General features: G+C 45.5%; 1 protein-coding gene across 1 annotated transcript; it reads left to right on the top strand.

The window, feature by feature from the left end:
* Positions 1–23,999, top strand: DRC9 (dynein regulatory complex subunit 9; the record flags this gene model as incomplete). Its single annotated transcript, XM_082320698.1, has 10 exons — positions 1–38; positions 5,460–5,607; positions 9,280–9,524; positions 10,675–10,803; positions 12,858–12,939; positions 19,802–19,963; positions 20,576–20,650; positions 22,193–22,324; positions 23,512–23,613; positions 23,856–23,999. 10 exons carry the CDS (start codon positions 1–3, stop codon positions 23,997–23,999), a joined length of 1,257 nt encoding a protein of 418 aa, XP_082176824.1.
* Positions 24,000–24,254: the final 255 nt, after the last annotated feature.

Here is a 24,254-nt window from a genome sequence, read left to right on the forward strand (position 1 = left end):
ATGGAGACGGGCGCCGCCGCCGCCGCCGCCGCGTCCCGGTGAGCGCCGCAGCGGCCGGGGCCGGGCCGGGCCCAGCACCGGCAGCGGGCGGGCGGGCAGGGGGTGCCCGGTCCGGTACCGCCGGCCCAGCCGCTGTGGGCAGGGCCCTGCGGCCGCCCGGGGTGGGAGCGGGGGGGTAAATCCCGGCGCGGAGGTTGAGGGGAGGCCGGGCAGGGCGAGCGGGGCCGCAGCCCGGCGGCGAGACCGGCTGCGGCGGTGGAAGCAGGCGAGGTGAAGGGCAGCGCTCGGTGCCTGTGGGGCGGCCAGGGCGGTGGGGCCCTCTGCTGATGGCTGCCCTCCGGGCCCTGCCCCTCTTCTCCGTTCTCACCTTGAATTAGTGAATCACCTCAACATTTATTTTACTCCCAATATCACCTCAGTGACAGAAAACACGTATTTGCACGCTCAGATCCCTGTCATGGAGTCACACATTCCTGTGTTTTCCTAAATAAGAATAGGTGGAAGCATGTACTTAACCCATTTTCCCAAGTCAGGGCCATTTACTCCTGATTTCTGTCACTTCTCTCACACAGCCAGAAATTGAGGTGCATTTTCAGCGCTTTAAGTGATTTAGGAACTTACTCCAATACAGTTGTAGCGAGGTGGGGGTCGGTCTCTTCTCCCCAGTAACAAGCGATAGGATGAGAGGAAACGGCCTCAAGCTGCGCCAGGGGAGGTTTAGGTTGGATATTAGGAAAAACTTCTTCACCGAAAGGGCAGTCAGGCACTGGCACAGGCTGCCCAGGGAAGTGCTTGAGTCCCCATCCCTGGAGGTATTTACAAGACGGGTAGACGTGGTGCTCAGGGACATGGTTTAGTGGTGGATTTGGCAGTGATAGTTAATGGTTGGACTTGATGATCTTAAGGGACTTTTCCAACCTAAACGATTCTATGATTCTATGAAATGTGCCCTGACCATCCAGACTTTCACTGTAACTTTTTATTCCTAAGTGTCTTAAGCTGCATTTGAGTGTGTGCCCAGAGTGCTTTTATGAAAAATTGGATCTCAGGAGCAAAATCTACTGTCATCTTGTCACCAGCTGGGCTTGGAGAGCTTGAGCCTGGACTGAGGAATTAGATCCCCATCCAGGAGGAGAATTAAGTCTCTCTGTACTTTGCTAGGCCAGGTTAGAAGCACTCAATGCCTTGTAAGGATGCATAAGCAGAGGTTTTTCTTAGATGAAATTGTTAGGAAGTAGGAGCAGAGAGGGGATGGGATATTATGAACTCTTGAAATTATTCTGTTGGCTTCTACGTTAAGGAAGAGGTAGAAAGCAAAGCAACGCTCAGTAATCTACGCAGTTAACAGTATCAAATGTGTGCTAGGAACCTCTGCTCAGAGAAAGGACACAATCCCTGCTTTGAGGAGAATGAACTATCTGTCAGAACACTCTGTTTTCCAGCAGTAGAGATGCCACAGCAAATAATTGCTCCCTAAATCTTATCTTTTCCTGTCCCATACAGATTTAGTCCCATATGGGACATACAGCTAAAAGTAGCACTACGTCTTTCATTCCTGCGCTTGGTTCTCCTGGGTTCTCACCAGTACAGCCTCAGAGAGCAGGAGTGGAAAGTCTTTCTCTGCAGTCAGGATGAAACCTAAATTGCATCTCTAAGCAAAAAACAAGATTACTTCAGCTTTTCAAGGTTTCTTTTCTTTTCTTTTCTATATAATTTTTATATATTTTTTTTTTTTTTTTTTTTTTAAATGAGCAATTTATGTTTGAACATTGGTAGAGGCAGGCAGAGTTTTGTAAGGCCACAACTATTTTGCTTGCCTAAGTAAGTGACTTTTTTTTTGGTAAAAACTAAGGTGTTATGGCCCAGCCGCTGCCACTGTGGATACTGAGAATCTGTCTTTGCCAATCACTTGCAAAACAGAGCCAAAGGAGATGTGACATTCTCAGCTTTGAATTTTCTCACTGGAATTCATCGGTATCTCCTTAATTGACTAAAAGGAATGCTGCAAAAAACGCTGCCTTTGAAGCCGTTTTAGTTTATCAGGCAGCAGGATGGGAGAAATGTGCATCCAGGACTCTCACACAGCAGAGGGAGTTGCAATCCCCAAAGGGACAGGAGGCCAGACCTTTTATACAGTTGTTTTAAAAATTATTTCTCGATATGTTTTTCTTTCCTTTTAGATCAGCAGGGAAAGAACGTCAACCTAAACTCTTGGGGGAAGCTGAATCCTTCACATACCTCTTTTTTATTATTAATAGAGTTTAATGAAGGAGTTGAGCAAAGTGCAGGGATTAATGTCGATGCCAATGGCTGAATCAGGATGATCTGTGGGCACTGTGTTAACACTAAAATCCAGGGAGAGCAGCTCGCTATTTGTAGTGTTTCTTGATGCCCCAGACAGCGGTTTCCTTCTCACTTCCAAGTCAACATAGGCCCAGAGTGTACTGGCTTGGCACATGCATCTGCTGAGTGAGTATACGGTTATAAGAGGAGACATATAGGAGGAGCAAACCATCAGGCTTTAGGGAAACATTCCAGCCGTGAGCTTTCTTAACACGCATTAATATCTTGAGTTAATTCTCTCTTGGACAGAAGCTGCTGATGGGATAGAGGAAAAGCTATTGCATTCGCCTTTGTTTCCAAATCCGTCACTTTTTCCTATGAGAGCTGCAAGTGTTATTTCTTCTTTCAAGAATGCTGTTGTAATCATCTGTCACAGCTCTTCCACAACAATTTTTTTTCACCATATTTTTAGCATTAGGACTCCACATGTAATAGATTATTCTCATGTTGTTTAGACTCAAAATATGGATCACTGATTTCTTAAAAACATACAAATGAGTAAAACATTTTAAAAGTATTTTATTAGTGCCTGTTGACTGAAAAAAGACATTGTCTGACTTCCTCCATGTACAAATACTTAATTTGTGCATCTCCATTTCTATCACTGATTCCAAGTTTGAAAAGAAAGGAAAAATGATGCTTTTAGTTTTTTATTTGTTAATGATATTACTGGATTCCTATCTCAAGCTGTAGCATTTTTTTTTTTTTTATAATTAAGAGAAAAGAAAGAAAAAGCCTCAGAAGGGAGGAAATCAGTTCCTGCTTAGTCATAGGCGACCATCAGAAGCCCTGAACAGTGGGATTAATTAGGTAAGTCAGTATAAATAGTAGAAGGATAGTAAACATATTGATAATATTCAGAATCACTCCTTTGCTGTTATCTTTTCCTGCCATGATTTAAGCACACTTCTCCTTGAAATAATTTAGGGTGCCTCTGCCATTATCTTGTCTGAAAGGCTGTTCCATATCTTCATCCATTCAGAAGTTAGAAACCGTATCATAATTGCCTGACTTAGGGGAAATTAGACTCTTTTGGCCCTGGACCAGTATTATCCTTTAACTTAAATAGCTCTGTCTCTCCCTGGTATCTGCTCTTCATATGTATTTACAGAGACTAATCAGAGTCCTCAAGTCTTTTAACCTCTTGTAAAAGAGAATTCCTATTCCCATGATCACCCTACTAGTCATCTTCTGTACCTGCACATGGTTTTTAACACAAATGACTAGAAACATACACTACGCCTTCTCTGAGGTTTACTGATGCCTTATGTAGCGGCACTAATACTTCTTTCTATCTGCTGAAAATACCGGTCCTGCTACATCATAGCACTTTGCATTATTCATGGTTCATAACATTGGAGTCATGCCACCCCTGAACCCTCTCTTCCACCCTGTGCTCCTGACCTCATAGCAGAAATTCTTGTGAAAATCCTTAATGCAAGACTGTGCACCTGGTAGTCTTGCATTCTGAGATATTATTCAGCTAATCGAAGAAAAGGGTCTAGGCTGAAAGGAGCACTATTCCAGTCTCATTGACTACACGTGTAGTTGTCGTGAAAAAGACTGCCACTCGCACGCTAGGCTTTCCAGTCGTTGTCTCATGCACAAGGAGAGCCGTGTCCTGTTACAAAGGACAGTATATTTCAATATGTGTTGCATTAAACAACTTACTGCAAGAGACAGGGACATCAAGAAACAAATATATAAGATCTAAGTTGTTTTTGTTTGTTTTACCTATTATGTTATTAATAGACACCTACTAAACCTGCGCTGAAAAGTGACCCCTATTTTCTGCCCAAGTGAAATTAATTGCACGTTCCAACTGTAAATTACTATATTTTCTTCAACAAAAACAACAAAAAAGGATGAGGACAAATGGTAACAATTTCAGAGAGGTTATAGTAAGTATGCATTTTTAAAATACTTGTAAGGTTGCTTATGAAAAATCACGGATTTCCGGTGATCTAGAGCATAACTGCATCTAAATCTCTTTAATTTTCATAGAACATGGCCGTGTCTTACCCTGTTAATCATGCTAATAGGCATTGTCTGAGGTATTTCCTTGGCATGCTTACAGATTGGACTGTAATATTCTGCAGACCTAAGAATATGTTTATTCAAGGGTTTTACAGATGGCGCAAATCCAGTTGTAAGTATAGCAGCCAAATGAAGATTTTGTTAGTGGATGTTGATGCTTCCATTGCCATGACATTCGGGATCTCAGTCATCTCAGACTCCAGTCGTGCTAGGTGTTATACAAGAAATCGCTGTTTTGTGAATATAGGGTTTGGAGGGATTGTCTAATGGCTTACCAAAACATTAAAAATCTCAGAGAATTTCTCCATTGTTATGCAGGTATTTTCTTAAGCATTTTTCTAAATGGACCAATTTAACTTGGATTAATAGTGAATTTCCACCATTCCCTAGATGCACTTTCACAATAGTCCATCTATAGGCAAGGCAAAGGGATGCTTAAGTGTACCTCAGAGCAGTTTCACATTTGAAATGCAATTTAAAATAAACCAGCACAGAATGTTAAAGGTAGTTTACTTTGTCCAGATATTGGTTCTTGTTTGACTTTCAGCATCTTCAGGCGCTAACAGTTCCTGCTGGGGGGATTGGGATCATAAAAATGTTAAAGCGACACAGTAATAACGAGGAATGATTAGAGCAGGAAGGTTCACCATCTGAGATTTTATAAGACATGTGGATTTATTTTTTTTCTTTTTAAAAAGGCACCTTCATTCCATTGTTTCCCAAAGAACAAAGTCCGTCATGAAGCACTGCTCCCCCTTGAACTGAACGGGGAGGCCACCTCACCCAGTTTGTGCCTTCCATATCCGTTCCCTGCCCAGCCTATCTACCCAGATCTACGGTAGGAGGCACCGGGACCTACTTTGTTTTGCGAAAGCTAAACATTCCCACTGTCCCTGAATGCAGCCATTAGCAGAGCATAGCTCCTCTTATAAACTGTGTATGAAAGGCTATAAACAAAGCTAGGGAAGTGTATGAAAGGCTGCAAATAAGGCTATTTCAGGTCTACCTTTAGTTTAAACGACTGTTACTAACACTATACTGTCTTTCTCACTGGTATCTTTTGTCTTTGTTTCTCTTAGCAAGAGCACAGAGACTAAAGAAATGGAAAAATTCACACATCTGGAAGCTCTGCTGTTTACTGCTGTGCTGGAGAATTGTGTTGACCAGCTCTCAATTCTTGGATATATCATGCCGGTTTCATGGGAGGGCAAGGCAGACATCAGCCACGTATGTGCCTCTATCCTTGCTCTTTAAAGAAATCTCTCTTGGTTTTCTTCTTGTCTTGGCTTTATGTTTTCTAGCAGCATTTTTTAAAAATCAACTCAGATACCTTTTCTGCAAAGTGCTCCATGACCCTTGCGTGAAGCAGCACAATAAAAGTGCATGGATGACCGATTTTAATATTTATACTGCAGCATCACCGAGAAGCCTTTGTCGAGACTTTGTGCAAAGGACCCTGCTGACCCAAGATGAGGTTCCTGGGCTTATAATGTTAAAATCGCAGTGGTTAGATGACAAGCAAAGGATTAGGGAAAAGGAAAAAAAAACCCATCTAGGTTCTTATACAGATACGTGGCTATTTTAAAAATGCAAAAGAATAGGATATTTGAAAGTACTCAAAACCAAGGTATTCCTGTTCCTCTCTAAATCCATGCTAAAGTTCCTTTAGTCCCCATGAACAATGAATTAAGAAACATTACACTTCAAAATCTATTAGTAACTACCCATTCTCAATGACCATTATTAATTAGTTGATTTCTAATAGGCATGATAACTAAGAGGGTTTGGGCAGAGGTATAAAGAACAGAGAGGCCCTAATGCTCAAGCAGAGGTTTGTTGCTGTGGAGGGAGGTGGTGTGATATTTCTGGTAGCTGATAGACATAGGAAACAGGATGGGACCATCCTGAGGGGTACACGGTTCTGTTGTCATATATTTTAAGTGATGTAGCAGGCTGGTTCCAGTTTAAGCAGGTTTGAAACTCTTTTTTAAGAGGAACTCAAAAAAGAAAAAAGTGTGTGACCAGGATGGAAATAAAAACTGGGATCCGAGTTTTCAGATCTAATGCTGTTCACTCTGTCTAGTGTACCACTTCAGAATGCAAGAGGAAGGTAAATCAATATGTGGTTTTCTACGTGTTTCCTTTCCCTACTATCTTCTTTTCAAAAATGCCATTGCAAAGCAGCTGAAGCTGGTGGTACAGTAAATTTCAGGGCGTGAACGATGCTTAGACTGTGCAATAGAGGGCACTCCTCCCCTTAAGAGAGCCCTGTGAGCCAACCTTACCTGTTTCCAGAGGATGCTTCTCCCTCACAGAGCTGGGTGGGAAACCTCTTATGTGCCAGCAGCAAAAACACAGCGAAAGAGCGTATCTCTAGGACAGTAGGAGTTGTTCTTCTTCAGACACACAGACTCAGGTTGATAGACCTACTAAAGGTACACTTAAATTATAGAGAAAATACCTTAGCTTTTCTCTTCAATCACAGATGCTCATTTTTACCAACTCACTTCTTAAAACACAATTTTCTCACAGACTGTAAACCCTACTTGTGTTCTTAAAGATGCCAAAACAAATATAAAAGGAAGCAATTTCGAAACAAGAAAATGGCTTAAGGAAGCTACTTGCTAACTTTGGTGCTCTGTAATTTGCTACTTCTCCCCGTTTCTCAGTTTACATTTGGCTGTTATTGTATTTGTAGAAGACCTGTACTTGCAAAGCACCCTGGAGCTCTGTCAGTCAACAAATCAATGACATTTTCAAAGACTGACATCTAAATTTCAGTTGATGACATTTTTGAGAGGATTAATCACAGTGTTGGCCAGCACCTCACTGATTCTTCCAAATCGGGCGCTTGTGTACATTGCTTCACGCAGTGCATCCCCCAGAGGAAGGCAGCCTTTCTATTTGCTGAATTTTGGGCAAAAGACTAGCAAAAGATAAACAGCTAGGAGACTACACAGATGGTAATACATGCGGTTTACAAACTCCTTGCTCTTACATAGTTATTTGGTAATTATTAGTGGGTAAGTCCCTACTGTTTACAGACGATCCAGTTATAGCCTGTCTTGAACTTTCCCAGACATTGAAAAACATCTATCAGAACATTCATAAAATGTACATTATATTAAAGCAGTTTGTTTGCCAAAATTAGTTCTTTCTGAAGTACAGCCATCACCAGCAAACTACTCAAACCCTTTTTTTCTAATTAGCTATGTAATTTTCATTTGTCTGTGTATACTTTGCATGCGATTCATTTAATTTAATGTAAATTTAACTGTCCAAAAATTAAGCATGTAGTCACCTAGACTCCTTCTGTACTCAGTGGCGACTCAGGCACTGCCAGAGGCTGATTCAGCCCATCCGGAGATGCCCAAGGTGCTCAGAACAAAGCAGCCCCTTGCGGTGCCCTGCGCGCTGCCCTCACGGACTATGGCAGCAGCATCGCAGACCACTAATGGAGTAACTTCTTGGAAGTACTACTGGCATACACAGTGGCTGCCCCGACCGCTTGTTTTTACTCTGCCCTCTGCGCTGTGTTGGCACAAACGTGTCTGTGGTTGTGGAGGGATCTGGACTGAGAACTGGTGCTGCTAAAAAGAAACTTTTTGTTTTTCCTTTTTGCTGGAAAATGTTTCAGCTCAGTGAGTTCTCTAATCCATTTCCCCAAGCAGGCAGGGTGGGGAGTGGGCAGCTATGGACTAGGATGGGGCTGGCAGTGATTGCGTTAGCCGGCTTCAGCCGTACTGCTATTAAGTCTTCACCGAAGGGGCAGTCAGGCACTGGCACAGGCTGCCCAGGGAAGTGGTTGAGTCCCCATCCCTGGAGGTATTTACAAGACGGGTAGACGTGGTGCTTGAGGACATGGTTTAGTGGTGGACTTGGCAACGCTGGGTAACCGGTTGGACTCGATGATCTTAAGGGTCTTTTCCAACCGTAACGACTCTGTGATTCTATAAGTGTTTAACCACAGAGATGCTGGTAGGCGGGCAAGAAAATTTTCTCTTTTAACATCCCAGTGTATACACCTGCATTCTTACACATAGCACATAAAGCAGAGAAATTCCTAGAAGCGAGGCCTCAGCTGATTTTATAGTGTGCTTTTGCTTTTCTGGAGCTTTTTCTTTTTTAGTAAAATGGTACACGGCCACAAGATACCTTTCCATGTAGAAGAGAGCTGCCAATATTTTGAATTTCTTCTTTGAATTCATGTTATGCTTCCTCTGCTGTCACTCTCTCAAAAAACTAGCTAAGCAGATAGTTGATGTCTATCACTTCTATTTCCACACATCTCGGCCCTTGTTATAACAATAATATTGCAGGGAAAGGTCATGGTGATGGGCAGTGGGAAATGGCTAAGATGGAGAGAAGGCGGAAAGGACACAGGCTAACAGTCTTCCAGTACATAAAAGCTGCTGCAAAGAAGGATGGAATGATTTGTTCTCTCTGCCTATGGAGACTAGGACAAGAAGCCAGGGGCTCAACTGCAGCTGAGGAGAGAAAAAAACTTTCTTATGGTAAAGATCGTTGCGATGTGCTGGCACTGGCAGGAGCAGGCTTCATAGTCTCCATTGCTGGAGGTCATTAAGAACATGTCAGGAATGACACAGTCTGAACCATCATCTCCTGGGGCAGATGAATTCACCTTTTGAGGCCTTTTCTAGTCCTGTCACTTTAGGACTTTTGATCCCATAAACTTTAATAAGCCTACATTGTGTGCTCAAAGCTAACCAAGATAAATGTTTCTGCTCTTCTACTCTTTGCAGAATGTAACATCCACTATCAACTGCTCTTAGTATAGCTTCATTCTAGTTTATTCATTTTTCTTCCTCTCGCATAATGTTGCAGGGGGTTTATTTCTACTGCCCAATGTGCAAGCAGGTCTCTCTTATTCCCTTTTAGACTGGCATCCAGGAACTGAAAGAAATCATAGAGACCCAGAAGGAGCTGGACATGAACTGCCAAGAGCTTATATCAGCAAGGCAAGGGAGTGGGGAAACGGTTACCTCCGGGTCTCTGGAAAGCATCGAACCCAAGCAGCAGCTGGGGAAAACGGAACATGTAAAAAGTACCCGTCATCTTTCCAACAGGGCCATGAAACACAGTGCTCTGTCTGTGAAGAATCTCAGAAAAATTCAGGCTGACAGGTGAGTGAAGTACAAATATGATGACTGTGGGGGATGCTCAGAGCTGTAAAGCAAAAATACAAGCTTCCCCCTCTCCCACTGCTGGTGTACCTCAGCCTCGGTCCGGAAGGAGTACCTCTAAAGAGAGCAGTGGGGTCTGGCTTCATAGGCCATTTAGTTCTGGCCTTTGCTTGCCTCGGGATGCCAAGTAATGACAATCAGTTTATTTTGAATGGAGTTGCAAAATATTACCCAGTTGATAATGGTTGCTTGGGTGGAATTCATGCCAGGTACTAGCCAGTGCTGATGTTCTGGTGTCTGGAGTCAGGTTCCCCTAGCAGATATGTACAGGCAAAGTGGGATCTGAGCATTGCCTCGTGAACTCAGTTATTCTGCAGGGCACACTCTATGGCAGCTACTGCCATTCTCCTTTATAGAACAGATAATGTATATAAAGACCAAAGAGTTTCTTTCTTTTTTTAAATAAATTTTATTCCTGCACATAATCCAGTGCCTTGATTTGCAGAAATACCAGCAGTCTTTGGCTTAAAAAACAGATTGGGGAGCTGAGCATTCAGTATGCGTTTTTCTGCATCCTGGCTTCTGTCCTTTAATGTTATTTCAACAAAGGGCTTAAAGAAGATCCTAACACAAATGAGGAAAATCCAGCTAAAATATAAATACCACATGCACCATGAAATTCAGTAACCTGGGCAAGCCCGTGTATTTGTTAAGATCAGCTTAGGGCTGTACTGGGATATTTCGGCACCCAGATATCCCTGCATAGACGCACTTGTCTGCATCCCCAGGTCTCATTTCCCAAGATCCACCTATCTGTCACCACTACTGCAGGCCAGCAGCCTTCTTCCTAACAGCAGCACAGTCTGGGACAACACGGATATGTTTGTGCCTCTTTGCTATTTCCTAGAGTAGCATTAGGGGCAGCATTTTTAAATTATAAACTTCAACCAGCTCCTAATACAGGGTTCTCCAGATGTGCAAGAAGCAGATAGCATGGGAGAAGCACTCCTGGGTTTGATAGGACATACGAACAGAAATGGGATTTTATATTTCCGTACCTTTTTAGCTGTAAACAATAATAGATAAAGGTGCCAGACACTGTAGTATCAGCACCTATAAATTACTGTTGTGTTCCTTTTCCTCCTGGCAGGCAGTATGCAACTGATGTCATTACAGTCACTATGAAAAAGATGCAGGAATCGGGAACATTTAATAGCCTAACAGAAGCTAATGAGAGAGAGAAGGCAAAAAAGAGCAAGTTTCATGACATCCTCACCAGGTCAGTGCTGTGTTCAGTACTTCCCTGCTTAACTGCTGAAAGCCAAAGCCCATTCCAGCTCAGTACATGCTAAAAAGGAAAAAAAAATCCCCAAATACAGAAAGGATTCTGCTTTTCAACTTGAATTATTCTGTCTGCTTTACAAACTGCACTTCTTTCCCCTTCAGAAAAAATAACTGATGGTTCTGATAACGATCTGAGCTAGGAATTGCCTGAGCTTTGACCACAGTGGACACCAGTGTCTGCATTAATGCAAATGCTGCCCCATATCAATTAAAACATAATGTGAGGTAGGAGCTCCCTGATCTTTAACTCTTGTCCCCAGTGAAAGCCAGAGCAACAGAGAATCTGTTCAAACCAGGGCCAGCAACATATGGTCTTTAGGTTATGTGATGCCCACGAGAATCTGCTCTGACCCATATGCTAATATGCTCCCTTTTCCCAGTAGCAGCAAGGGGCTAGCACAGATGGCAACAGAGGCAGTTGTCTTATTTAAGGCTAATCCACCAGCCACTGCACTATAGATCCTCTTCTGTCCCAAATCTTATTTGGGATTTGTTATCATCTCAACTCAAACTGGTGATTCCTTAGCTCAAACTTCTGTGCACTAGAGGTCTGGAGGTTTTTTTTAGCATTGGAAGCCCTGGTTCAATCCCAAGCCTGTCAGAGAGAATAGCAGTCATCAGAGAAATATTTGACCATTTTAAAGCTACTTTGTCATGAGCCCAGCTTACTGGAACAGCTCCAGTGGTGGCTCAGGGGTCTGCCTCCGGGGCAGGTCCCCAGCTTCCAGTGAAATGTGTGATTTCAAGCACGAAACCCAACTCTTCCACTGTCTAAAATGAAGGGATTTATTGTTTATCCATGGTAGGGACAGAAAGTAGAAATGAAAGCAGCAATTGCTTGTGGCATAACTATCCAATAATGGAAGGTGGAAAGGAGCAGACAAATTATAATCAGAAAGGACATAATCCTTTTTATTCCATTCTGTCAATCATATCTAGCCACTATGTTGTCTGTTCTGCTATACATTCTTTTCATGGAATGAACTCGATCTGTCTTTCAATATAATATCTACTTGTCTGGTTTTGTGTCAGTATACCAGTCTGAAAGCAGTCTGCAGTAAGACTGGAACTCCTTACCAGGAGATTTTGTTCATCACAGTCACCCAGCTAAGGACTCTGAAAATGAAATGCATGTTTGATTGTAAGGTTGGGATAGGGTACAAAGTCTCAGGTACCAACTGTAGTATTTACTGGCTTTAAATCAAATCATAAACATAAAAACTTAGAAAAGCACTCCAAGTGAAATAAGATAAGACCTAGAACATTACTGCATCTGTTTTGTTTTAGACAGGTAAACACCTCTCTAGCTTTTGGCCTTCACTCATATCCCTTCATGGATCTCAGAACCTGAGGCAGTGTTTTTTGGAAGATTTTAAGTCTGATATGAAAAAAACATTCTCCATCCATATAATGAAACTTACACAATTTGGCACTGTCTGCTGATTAGGCATGCTTCTGCACAGAATCAGGGAGATTTTTGCCTGAAATGCAGAAACTGTGACTCAGTGATAGGCATCTTCCCTCTCTGCTATAGGAATCACATCATCCTCAAGTCCACTCCAGGCTTTCAGCGAGAGCCTCCCCTGGTTTTTGGCTCATTCTCCCTTTCGTTCCCATCCTCTTTGCTCAGTCTGTGCGCCTCTTCTTTCAGGGTTTACTTACCAAGTCACTAGCTTTGGTGAAAACTCTCTGTTTCTGACTTGCGGATGCGCTTCCTCCCCGAGGCTCAGAGCGAAGAGATGAATGCCTTTTTTGCTACCTAGCTACGGGAAGCAGCTTGTCTTCTGCTGGTCAGAAGAAGCAGGCCAAGCTTTTGTGTGCGCTTCTTTTAGTTCAGCTGTTAGAAACTCATGGAGTGAGCAGGAGAAGCGGGGCAGTGTTCAGCTAGGTGCCGCAATGTACCAGGAGACGGGAAGTCCCCCTTCCAGGTAACCAGCTCTTGTCTTTTTTGAGGTATTCAAGTGATTGTATTTTCCCATTTTTCTTCAGGGAGGAGGAAGGAAAGAAGGAGATAAAGTCACTCGAGAAACAGCTGCAAGACGTCAAGAAACAAACTGAAATAGAACTTCAGGTGAGATCACTTAGCACTGGGCATCACGCCAGGGGGGAAGCCTGTTAGCAAGCTCGCCTCTGCTTCCCGGAAACTAGCACTCAGATGAGAGGACATGTGGCATATATAGTGATCCATCAGTTAGGAATGTAGAAGCAGAATAAATGCAATAACGATTTGTATTCTGAATAAGCCTGCTAATGACTTTAAGAGCAGCATCCAATGGTTTTCAAATGGGAGCTCAAAATGCTCAAAATCATGAGAGACTATGATCAAATTAGAATACAGCAAAAACACTCCTGGGAGTGGCAAAGCACGGATATCTGCAATCAATAGGAAAGAGGTATCATCTGCAATCAATAGGAAAGATAGCAGTATCTAAGGTTCTGTCATACTTACTCATGCAGACGTGACACCTAGCACAGACGAAAGTGTGACGATGAGGGAGTGAGAAAGACACCTGGCATAAGGGCATGTCGTTTTTCCACCTACAATTTTGTGCAGGGAGAATGTCATAATTTTAATCTATTTTTCTAGGCTTCCAGTTATTAGAAAATCCCGAACATGGGAGTCCTACACAAGGGCAGATCAATGTTATTACACATACGCTGTCAACTTGATCTTTCTGGAAAGCTTCAGCCCTTCTGTCTGCAGCATGCAAATGGTGTGTGCGTGCACGGTAAATCTGGGGCATTCTGGATGTGTCAGACTTGCTACACGAGCGCACATCAATTGAATGGCACATCAATGGTCACTTTGATGCTCACCAGACAGCTCAGACTTGATGCTTATGCGTGCTTTAGAGCAAAAGCACACGCGGTTCTGTGCAGAAACATGGAAACGTAGCCTAGCCCTGCTGAGGCAGGAAAGAGTGTGCGATAGCAAACAAGCAAAAGGCAGGCAGGTTCAGAGCTATACAAGGACTGGAAGCAGGAACAAGAATCTGACACTTGGTTCAGTACTGAGCAAGAGGACAGCAAGGGCATCTGAGGAAAGAATCGGTGTCACTGCATTTTGTCTTTGGACAAAAGTATGGACGGTCATCAAGCCAGGATATAGTTGGCTACAGAGAGGAGTTTTAAGCCACTGACATGCTGGTGAAGTACAGTTTATAGAACATGGAGGTTTTGTTTCGCAGCCTGGATGCATGTGCAGTGGAAAGTTTAATTGTAAATATAGGATGGTTGTAAGAACATGAAGGCTCTGGTAGTGTATGCAGCTATCTATCACTGGCGAAACACCAGAAATCCAGGGGAGATATTAGAACAGCAGAGAAGAAAGCAGGAATGTACAAGATGGGAAAATTCATTTAGGTCAGTACTCATCTACTAGCGGAGATCCTGGAAATGCATAATGTACACTGGGAACTGTAGCAGGATGAAAATAACACTGGAAAAAAACTGTGGACATAACAGAGAGGAGAAAGAAGAGGAGTCACTGAAGGAAATGGAAAGTTAGCAAGTGAGGAGACAAACCCATACAGGACAGCTGTGGGAACAAAAAGACAAATGCAGGATGAAGTTTTTTCCCCTACAGATTTGAGCAGAACCTCTAAAGGACATAGAGGTCAGAGCCAGGACTGAAAAGGGGAACTGTATACCTCAGTGTATACTTACTTACTGCCACTGGAAATGGTATGGCAGCCTATTTCCAGGCCCTACGGGACAACCCAAAAGTCCCTTGACATCTGCGTGGCAGTTAAATGAAATAAGCTGGATAGTTTGTCCGGCTCAGAGACCGTATGTTGTCCGTTTGCTTCTGCACACTGTCCCTGCTCGGTCAGATTCTGACGGCTCCGGGGAAGTTCCCGTTCTCCCACTCCCCAAGCTACTGAATACGATGAGGTAGTTCTTCTGTGTAGCACCCCTCAAACCTCACTGCGTCTGTGCACACAATATACGTATCTGGTTCTGGTGTAATGCCTTCCCAGGGACTGGTGTATAGGGGGCTGTAATCATCCCGTCTCGCGCTAGCGGCAATCTCCCGGCACTGTGCAGTCAGGCTGGGCACTGCTCTGTGTCCTGCCCTGCACCTCTCCTGCCTCTTGCAGTCATAAGGAGGTGTGTAGCTCCTGTGCTGAGAGGCTGCTCTTCTCCATGTTCTTTCAGTACCTTCTGCTAATTAGGTTCTTGCTTTTTCCCTCATCAAGTGGGATCGGCACTCATCTGGGATTTTGTTTTTGTATTTCCAGCTTAAAAATCCTTTTCTGGGCTTCCTTATAGTTTCAGCTTTGATAACAAATCAAAGACAAGAGTACTTTCAAGTACTGCTTTCCTCCTGTGCCAAAAATAATGGTGTCTCACTGTGTCTCCCAAGGGAGAATAATTTCTGTTCACTTCATATGGGATTTTCCCATAGGCAGTTTTACAGAGACTTGCATGATTTGTCACCTTGCCAACTAACTAAAACCAAAAATACAGCTTGCTGATTTGGGAGTACTTTGAACAATAATAATGCACAGACCTGTCGACAAAAGCCTACACGGTTGTCTCCAGTTTAGTGGATGAGAAGACAAAAGCGAGCAAATCTAATCATGGAACCAGAAAAACACGGTCTTCGCTTGTTGCCTGTATATTTGTATTTTCAGCCTTGCTACCTCTTAGTGAGATGCTAATTAATGCTGTATTAGCCTGCTCAGCTCATTTTTCTTTCTAATGGAACACAAATCAAATGCTAAATATTCTTATTTATTTTGTTTTCTTTCCTCTTGGAAAACACTGATATCACTAAAGGAGCTGAAACGATCGGTCTGGGTTTGCTCTTACCCCTCCGTGCAGGAGCATCACCGATAGCTCTGCTTTGGCTGCAGGAGTTCTGTTTGCTGCTGCAGTGTTCATTTTCTAGCTTGTACAAAAACACTCGCTTTCTCTGGTTTCCTAGACAAGTGATGGCAGTCTGGGCAGATTTTGAAACAAGTTAATATCGTATAGGTTCATATAGTTTTAATATAAAAATGTAGGGAATGTAAACTTTAGAATTCCTGCATTGCTATTCACCCAAAGACTTTCTATGTCCTGTAGGTTTTGTGGTATACTCATGCCATACATGTGTGCAAGTCATGGTATAATTTTATAACGAGCAGTAATATTGCAGGCTACCTACCGGACAGAAAACCAAGACGTTGCACCCTGGCACCAGTGAAAACCGGTCTGTAACTTTTATTCCACGTGGGCTCTCATAACACACCCAGCTCCACTGTGTCAGTGCACCGCTCAGTAGTGCTTTTAGTAGTGCGACTAAAATCCATCATGTTTCTTCCCTTATCCTCTCCCAGGAGGACAAATGCATCAATGAAGTGTTCTGGGGGAATGTTTTAAACATCTGCACACACCCACCAGTGCATGTTTCTAACGCAGAAATGCACCGGGCGATTGCAGTAGAAGGCACAAGGTTTGTGATGGTCCTGAGCTCCTGGGTGACTTCATTCCACCGCCGGCAGAGCCCCAAGGCAGCTCAGCAGGACCCGGAGCTGGCGCGCTAGACCCAAACCTGGCTCCAGAGGGACAGGACTTTCGCAAAAAGTGCTGCTGCCAACGGGTCTGCCCCCTCTGCCAGCGAACTGCCCCTCACGCGGCTCGCTCCCGCAGTTGGGATTGGAGGTGAGCGAGCGGAGGGCTGCAGAAGCCATTACGGTGAAGCTGGGTGACCTTCCAGGCCTGCTGTCGTTTCTGCTGAGGCATTTCTCGGGGGTGTGCAGCATGGGGGTGTTCTGGCAGCTGGGACGGAGATGCGGGCTACGGCCTTGCTGCAGCGTCTGTAGGGCTGCACGTTGCGGTTCCAGGGGGAGCGAGTCCAGGCTGCAGCAGGTGCGTAGATCTAAGCATATCTTCAGGCTTTGCAAGCTGAGATATCGCAGCTGCCAGCGGAGAGATTCGAGCTCGTACGCACGGGGTGTGGAAGCGAGGAGGCAGGCAGCAGGGCGCTCTGCCAGCACGCTCGCTGCCCGCACACAGCACAGCACCCGTTCCCCTGCCCGCTCCGCGTGCCTGCCAAACGGCAGGGGGTCTATCCGACCGCTGGAGGAATTCCTCAGACTGTTTACTCCTGTTTGCTATTTTCGTAACCAGCTGTATTTTAGGTGACTGTAAATACTAATTGCTGTGGAAGAGCTGAGAGATCTAGGTGGCACTTGCAAGAGAGAGAAATCAAAGTAAACGAAAACACGGGAGTGCGCGTACCCTCTCCAGCTAAGCGCAGTTGCTTTTGCAGCCAAACGGCATCTGTGGGGCAGACTCCGATGGCACCGGGTAACAGCAGCAGACGGGCCTCTGAGCTGATGTCTGCGAGCTGAGAGATCAGAGACAATCGGCTTGTTTACCTGCTTGTGAAGCAGACTGGCTCTTGACAACTATTTCCTGGGTTTTGATCTTGGTCTCTGCCAGTTTTGTGATAGTTTTGGATGCATGAGGTATGATTTTGCATCTTTGGTTTGGCAGATTCAACGCTGAAGTCATCCCAAATAAGCAGCCCAGAGGTTTACTGCGTTAACTATGAAAGCGCTCTGTGTCCTGGCTGGGACCTTTGCGATGATAAACCAGAACGAATAAATACTAACTTATTTTCCCAGTGCCCGTCCCTAAAGTTCAGGGAACAGCATACTCCACAGGCGGTGCCCACAGCTTGTGGGCACTTTTTACTACCTGCAGCCTAATACCAAACGCAGCCCGGTGCTGCAGCGCCAGGCCCAGCGGCTGGGCTGCAATAGCTGCCCACACACCTGCAGACGACTTTCCCTCTCCAAGCGAATGCGTTGCTGTAAAGCACCCGCGGGGTTTTGCATTTCACATTGCATTCACTTCCCATCTGCTTCGGCTTGTGTAACCAAGCCCCCAGACTCCCCACCTCTAACGAAGATGTTTTACAACACTGCAGACCAAATCCAAACCACAAACATGACTACAACAAAGCAAACAAACAGAGCAGATGGGCCCCCATCCCGGCTGAGGCCTGGGGTGCTGGAATCAAAAGCAGTTTTTCCTCTGCCTTACTAAAATATGAAATAAAAAAGAAAATAACCAGGTGAAGCGTTCATGCTCTGCCCCATCTCTCTAATATCCGAGTGCTTTGTAACCTAGGCTGAACCCTTCTTTTCGGACCTGTTTGCAGATCCTTAGCAGACAGCAGTAACGCACTGCCATCAGCAGCGCTTGGCTTTGCTGAGCCTCAGCGCCACAAAAAATGGGTGTTTTTCATTAGCATCTCCCCAGTCTCTCTGCCAGCCCCTCAGTTTAGACGGGATTCCACCATGACCCAGGAAGACAACCTCAAAGTGGCAGGGTCACCCCCCGTGTCTTCTCACCAGGAACCCAACCCCTCCCAGTGCCCACCAAAATTTCATACTGGGGAAAATAAAGGCCATTACCAGAAACCTTAATAGGGCACAAATAGGTCATATCCGTAGCTGCCTGCAGTCATATGATGATATGGCGATAAAATAGTACCTGATGTTGGCAACCTTCAAAAAAATGTGAACGCATGACTTTCAAATCCACAAAACAGCATCAGCCAAGGCCCCTAACTGTCCTGAGCCTTATAAATATACTTTAGTCTTCTTAACTTTGTCCGACAAGGGGTGCAGAGGGAAGGATTTTCCTTTTAACTGTTCCAAACTCTTCTTATAAGGAAACCTTTTCCAAATGAGTCATGCTGCAGAGGCTTTTAAACACAGCGCTATTGAGCTGGCTTCTTCCTGTGGCATTTTTCCATGTTTACACAGCTAAGGAATGCGAGGGTGCTTCAGAGACAAGATATGTGGGCTTCAAAACATTTAAATGCCAGCACTTTGGCATTTCATCTTCAGCTGCAAGGTTTGGCTGATGAATGTCAGACTCAGCATAGCATGGCAGGAAAGCAAAGAGAAAGGCTGTAATGGAGCAATCGGGCGCCAAACCAGAGGCATTAAGGTTGATCTTGCAGGAGACTTTGATTACCTTTTTAACTCTTAATACGAAAGTCTAGAGTTTTTCATTTTACAGGTGGTTCTTCCAAGTTCCAACCCCAGATTAATGTACTTTTATCTGTTACTCAAAGAAATTCATTAAAAAGGAGTAAACAAAACAACAATCCCAAATCAAGCAAATGCACTTTGCCTCCTGAGCACACTCCAAAAGCCGGACGAACGGGGCACGTCGGCTCAGGAGTCTTGCCCATGGGGGAGCTCCTGGGGACAGAATTCCCTCAGGAAAGCTCAGCTCCATTGCAAAACAAGGTGTGGGGAGAGGCTGGGAGCTCATAGCCAGCTTTTCCTTGGCACTTTCGCCTTGCCCTGGGTGTATGCTTTTATAATAAAGCTGGCACCATCTACCTGGTAAGATTTCAAGAAAGAACTGTTTAAACACGAGTGAGTCAAGATTAGATATTCACCTGTTCCTAAGACTGTGTTTATACAGTTGCTGCATAACTAGAAAAAATGAATCCAAGGAATAGAGTATACTTTAGGAAATCAAACTTTGGCGTACGTGGGGCTGAGGCATTAACCTCCTCTTACAGATGCTCACTCAGGGAGATGGCCTAATCCAAGAGGTTAGTAAAGCCTAACTTTAAGCAGCTGAAATTATTGGGCTTCTTTCATGCTTATAATAAGCATGCCTGACTCCATTCCTGGACCAGAGACCAGGAGGCCTGGCTTCTTGTCCCACTCTGTTCCTCACTCCACCCTCTCCAGAGGTAATCACTCCTCGCTGATGGGTTTATCGCCTTCTTTAGGGGTTACAAACCAAACTTCCCTTTGAAGTAGAGGCTGAAATGGGGCAACACTCAGGGAAAGTGTGAAGCCGGTAGCCTTGTCTCTTCTGAGTTTATCAGGGAGTGGAGAGATTAAGAAACAGTGAGCTGACCTCAGTCTCCAGGCTTGCTTTTGTGCTTCTTCTGTCTCCTCCGCTAGAACCGAGATGATATGATTGCCTACCTCAAAGACGAGCTCCAGGAGATGAAAGCCAAAACGAACATGGAGAGCTGCTACATGAAGAAAAGCACAGACCTCCAGGTCCACCAGACCCAGAAGAAGTGCAGCAATGCAGAGAATGTCCTGGACAAGGAAATTCAGGTAAGCCCTTCCCCGTGGCCCCTCCTGGAAGGCATCTCCAGCTAGTAAGGAAAGAGTCCTCCCTCTTTCCCCAGATGCCCTTTCTGTTCTCCATCACTGTTTGAACTGGATCAGGAAACTCATCCAGGTTAGAACTCTGTATCTCTTCCATTGCTTCTCTGTACGGTCCTGCGACCAGCACGGATGGCGTGGCTGCAGGAGACAGCGGCTGGAGGCAGGGACTGCTTAAACTAATACCATCGTCAGAGAAACAGACCCGTAACTATGTCCAAAGGGTGTAGTTACAAGGCTAGTTAGCAACATAAGCAGCCCGAGCTCCCAACATTGCCCACAGCACATTTTGCTGATAGAGCTGTTCGTGTTTTTCTGTTTTTGCAAGAGGTTTTTTTGGGGTTTTTTTTTGACTGATCAAGGTCTGATCTAGCTGTCCCTTTTTCATGGATGGCCCAGGGGCAAGGACGGCCTCGATTAATTTTGTCACTGGGAAAAATGTCTGTGGACTCTACAGAGAGCTCCGGCACTCTTGCTCACCAGCTCGGCTTTGAGCAACACGTGTGCACCCACGCATGCACTGACGTTGTCCCTCACGTTTTCTGTCCGCGCTTATCACAGAAGTTGAGGAGCAAAACTGATGAGGAGATTCGAGTCCACGTGGAGATTGAAAATTTCCTCAGGCAACACCATAAGGTATGTGTGACTGTCTGCTAATGCTTAAAATAGCAACTGATAAACATTACATCATCAATTAGTGCCTAAAGAAAACCAGTTATTGCTCCATCAAATTTACCAGGTTCACAATTGCTGCTGTTTGAATGACGACTTATCCTCCAGTCTCAATTAACCCAGCTCTCCCAGACTTGGGATTTGCTACCTGTGGATACACTTCCTTAAAATTAGAGTTCCTGTAATGGTTGGCGTTGTTTATTGAGGTGTTACAGATTTTTCCTCCCTCAGATAGTTGTATTCAGCTAATTGGAATTTTACTTAGACCTTCCTCGGCAGGAGCTGGGGCTCCCAGCCAGGCAGCGAAGAGCGCTGCTGCGCAAAGCGAGGGCAACGGTTTCACAGACCCAAGGGCTGCGCAGAGAGGGCACTAAGAAGGAAACGACACAACTGCCAGGCCAGTTTTGCCTTGTCTTAATCTGAGGAAGAGTCAGGGTTGGATAATTGCTAACTCACAATTATTCTACCCATTTTCAGCAGCAACCAACCATGAATGTCCTTGTGCTGTTGAGCCAGAGGTTCAGAGCTTTCCTATTACCAACAGCAGTGCCCGTTACAGTGAATAACACTGGAAAACATCTCATAAACCATGTGACTGGAAGAAAACCTGCACTACTGCAGGGTACCTAACATCACTGCCAGTATGAAATATAATAGAAGATGATAGTAAATTTTTAAAAAGTGCAATAATAATAAATTTTTAGGAAATATATAATAGAAGATAATAAATTTTTGCAAAGTGCAAGCCTCTCTGTACTCAGAGAGCAGCTGGTGGCTTTATAGGGGCCCTCCAAGAAGAGGATGACCATGCGCTCCATCTCCCTCGTGTGCCCAGCTGTGACGCCGTAATGAGATTGATGCTTTTCCTCAGATTATTTTTCCATGCAAGCAATCATGGTTGTTGCTATGGAGAAGTTATTCGTGAATGGGAGGAAGTCAGCTGGGTGACTGCTCCAGCAACACCTGCCCTCCTATTCACGAGCGAGACAAAGCCAAGTTCACAACCTGAAATAGCGTGAAGCACTGTCCCCTGGGACCTCATTCCCGGTGCGCTGTTTAATCCAGAAAGCAGGCAGGGAGTCAGGCAGAGGATAAAAGCTTTCTCACTGTTGAATTCTGTTTCCTAACCCCCCTCCCTCTATATACACCCAAAGAATGGCTTCTGGTTGTCATTGACTTCACCAGGACTGACTGTCCCCAAAACCAACCCCCAGCGCTTCTCCATTCTTCACGCGCCTCTGAAAGCGCAACCCCATCTCTCTTCATCCCCAGTCCAGTGCTGCGGCTTCCATGGTGAACCCCCAGCGAGGGGCCTGCAAGCCACCAGTTATTTACCACTCGTCCTAGGCGTTTGATCCTTTCAAGGCTTGGACGAGAAGGAAACAGTGACCATGTCAAATTTATGGGACTCTTACCTCCATCCTGAAAGGGGGCCAGGTACCAGTAGCAAACCTTTCCCCTGTACAGTCTTCATCCCATGCTAAGCACCCCTCTATCCCCACGCAGACGGTGGAAGAGAAGCTGGAATACTGGATGGACAAATACGAAAGTGACACAGACGCTAAAGACGAAGAACTGGATGCCCTAAAAGCATCAAAGGCAAACAACTTGGAAATGCTGCAGAGACTTGCCGAGGAGGTAAGACATCAGCAGCACCTCAGTGCTCAGCCCTGCAAGACTGCATCCTGGCTTTTTCCTGCGCTCGTTCAGATAAGGAACCAGGACCGTGGAAAAAAAAAATCAGTAATCTTGAGGTGTAGGGTGCGATTATAAGCACTGGTCCTGGGAAGGCAAGGACTGAGTAGTCATCTTCTATTTGCCACCTGTGACATCAAGGTGGGATGATGATATTTCCCCTACAGCTATTTTCAAATACCAGCAACTAAACAGAGCTATTGACAGCCTCTGCGAAGAGCAAAGATGCTGTTCCATCCCATCGATATGCCTCAGCTTAGTTTGTTGCCTTAGTCTGAACAAATCTGCTCCTTCTGGCCACACCTGGGTCCGCCAGGCTGAGACTGGCAACGGCAGCTCCATCCCTTCCTGCAGCCGCACATTCACAGCCGCACAGCGCTGTTGTAAGGGAACCGACCACTGAAAACCATTCCTGCTCCGCAGTGGTTTCTCGGCTAACGGCCGGGCTCTGATCACAGCTATGCAGGTAGAGCGGAGCAGGCAACACAGGGCAGAGAGAAGTGTCTAGAAAAAGGGGTGTTTTAAAGCCAGAGGGAATTCACTTGTAATCGTTCCTTACTGTCACTGGGTCTGAGATGATGGGACCGCGTTAGATGCTTCCCTGCTTATGGGCTCATTTTTCACTTTGTACACTGTCATCTCAGCGTCCCCGGAGCGTTTGCACATCATCTGCTGCCTAGCCCGGGGGAGCGCGCGTCCTTCCCACCGCCATCTGTTGCCTGAGACGCCATCAGACGGCCATTTTCCAGCACAGGATCAGAGGGTTAATTACAGCCAGGCCGTGAGAGGTTTCACTTTGGCAGCACTTAGGCAGTGCCGCAGGACCGATGGTGGTAATGAGCAACATTTGCCATCTGGATTCAGGAAAGATCAAATAAAGGAGGTGGGGGAGGAAGGTCCACGCCTACACATCACCCTTGGGCTGCCAGAGGCTCCTTGGTGCGCGGGCTGGGGACCTGTAGCGAGGATGAGGCCAGTAGGCAGCCAGAGGAGACTCCTTGCACCAGGGTCTGGGCGAGCCCTGCCCTGCCCTGGCAGGCTGCTGGGCAGAGGGAGCCTGGAAGGCTGGCCCCGCAGCTGAGGGAATGTGTTTTTCATGCGGCTGTTGGCACCCCTGTGCTATCTTGCAGTGCCACATGTTTGAGGAAACCATCATCAGTGACCGGGCGGAAAAGGAGGCCAGAAGAAGACAACTAGAGCAGGATGCCCTGGAGCTGAAGAGCATCCTGAAGGTAAAGGGGAGCAAAGCTGAGGCAGTGCTGTTCCATCAGCAGCTGGGAGTTAATCATTTGCACCACAGGCTTTGTTCAGGCAGAAAACGGTCTGAGAAATTGGCTGGTGTGGGGTGGCACAAGCAAAGGACAGATAAAGCCTGTCCCTTTCTTCTGGGACAGACACAGCGCCAGCAGCTAGCTGAACCAGGCACCCCAGCAAGGGATTTCCCCTAAGACCTCTCTCTCTCTCTCGTTTCCAGCTGCAGGCCTGGTGGAGAGGTACGATGGTCCGCAGAAACCTTGGCCCCTACCAGGCCCTCAGGAAGCTTTGGGAGAAGCAGCTATCAAAGCAGAAAGAAAAAGGGGAAAAGGAAAAATCTGGAGCAAAGAAAAAGACACGATAAATAAGGAAACCTGGCCACAGGCATGCTCTGGGGCTGTTGCTGGGCAGGGCGCTGTGGTCTGTCTGTCTGACAGGACAAAATAAACCACGTACCAGAGCTCAGACTGTTCTGGAGAACACAGTTCATGACAGACACAGTTAAGGTGAAGCTGCTCTTCAGATCTTGAAGCTGCCCTTGTGCAGCAGAGACACTGTTTCTCCAGTAGAAAGGGGAACCGCATCAAAGCAGTGAGAAACGCTATATCCCCCAAAGCGC

This window comes from Platalea leucorodia, assembly GCF_965183815.1.
Source record: "Platalea leucorodia genome assembly, chromosome: 8".
NCBI lineage: Eukaryota > Metazoa > Chordata > Aves > Pelecaniformes > Threskiornithidae > Platalea > Platalea leucorodia.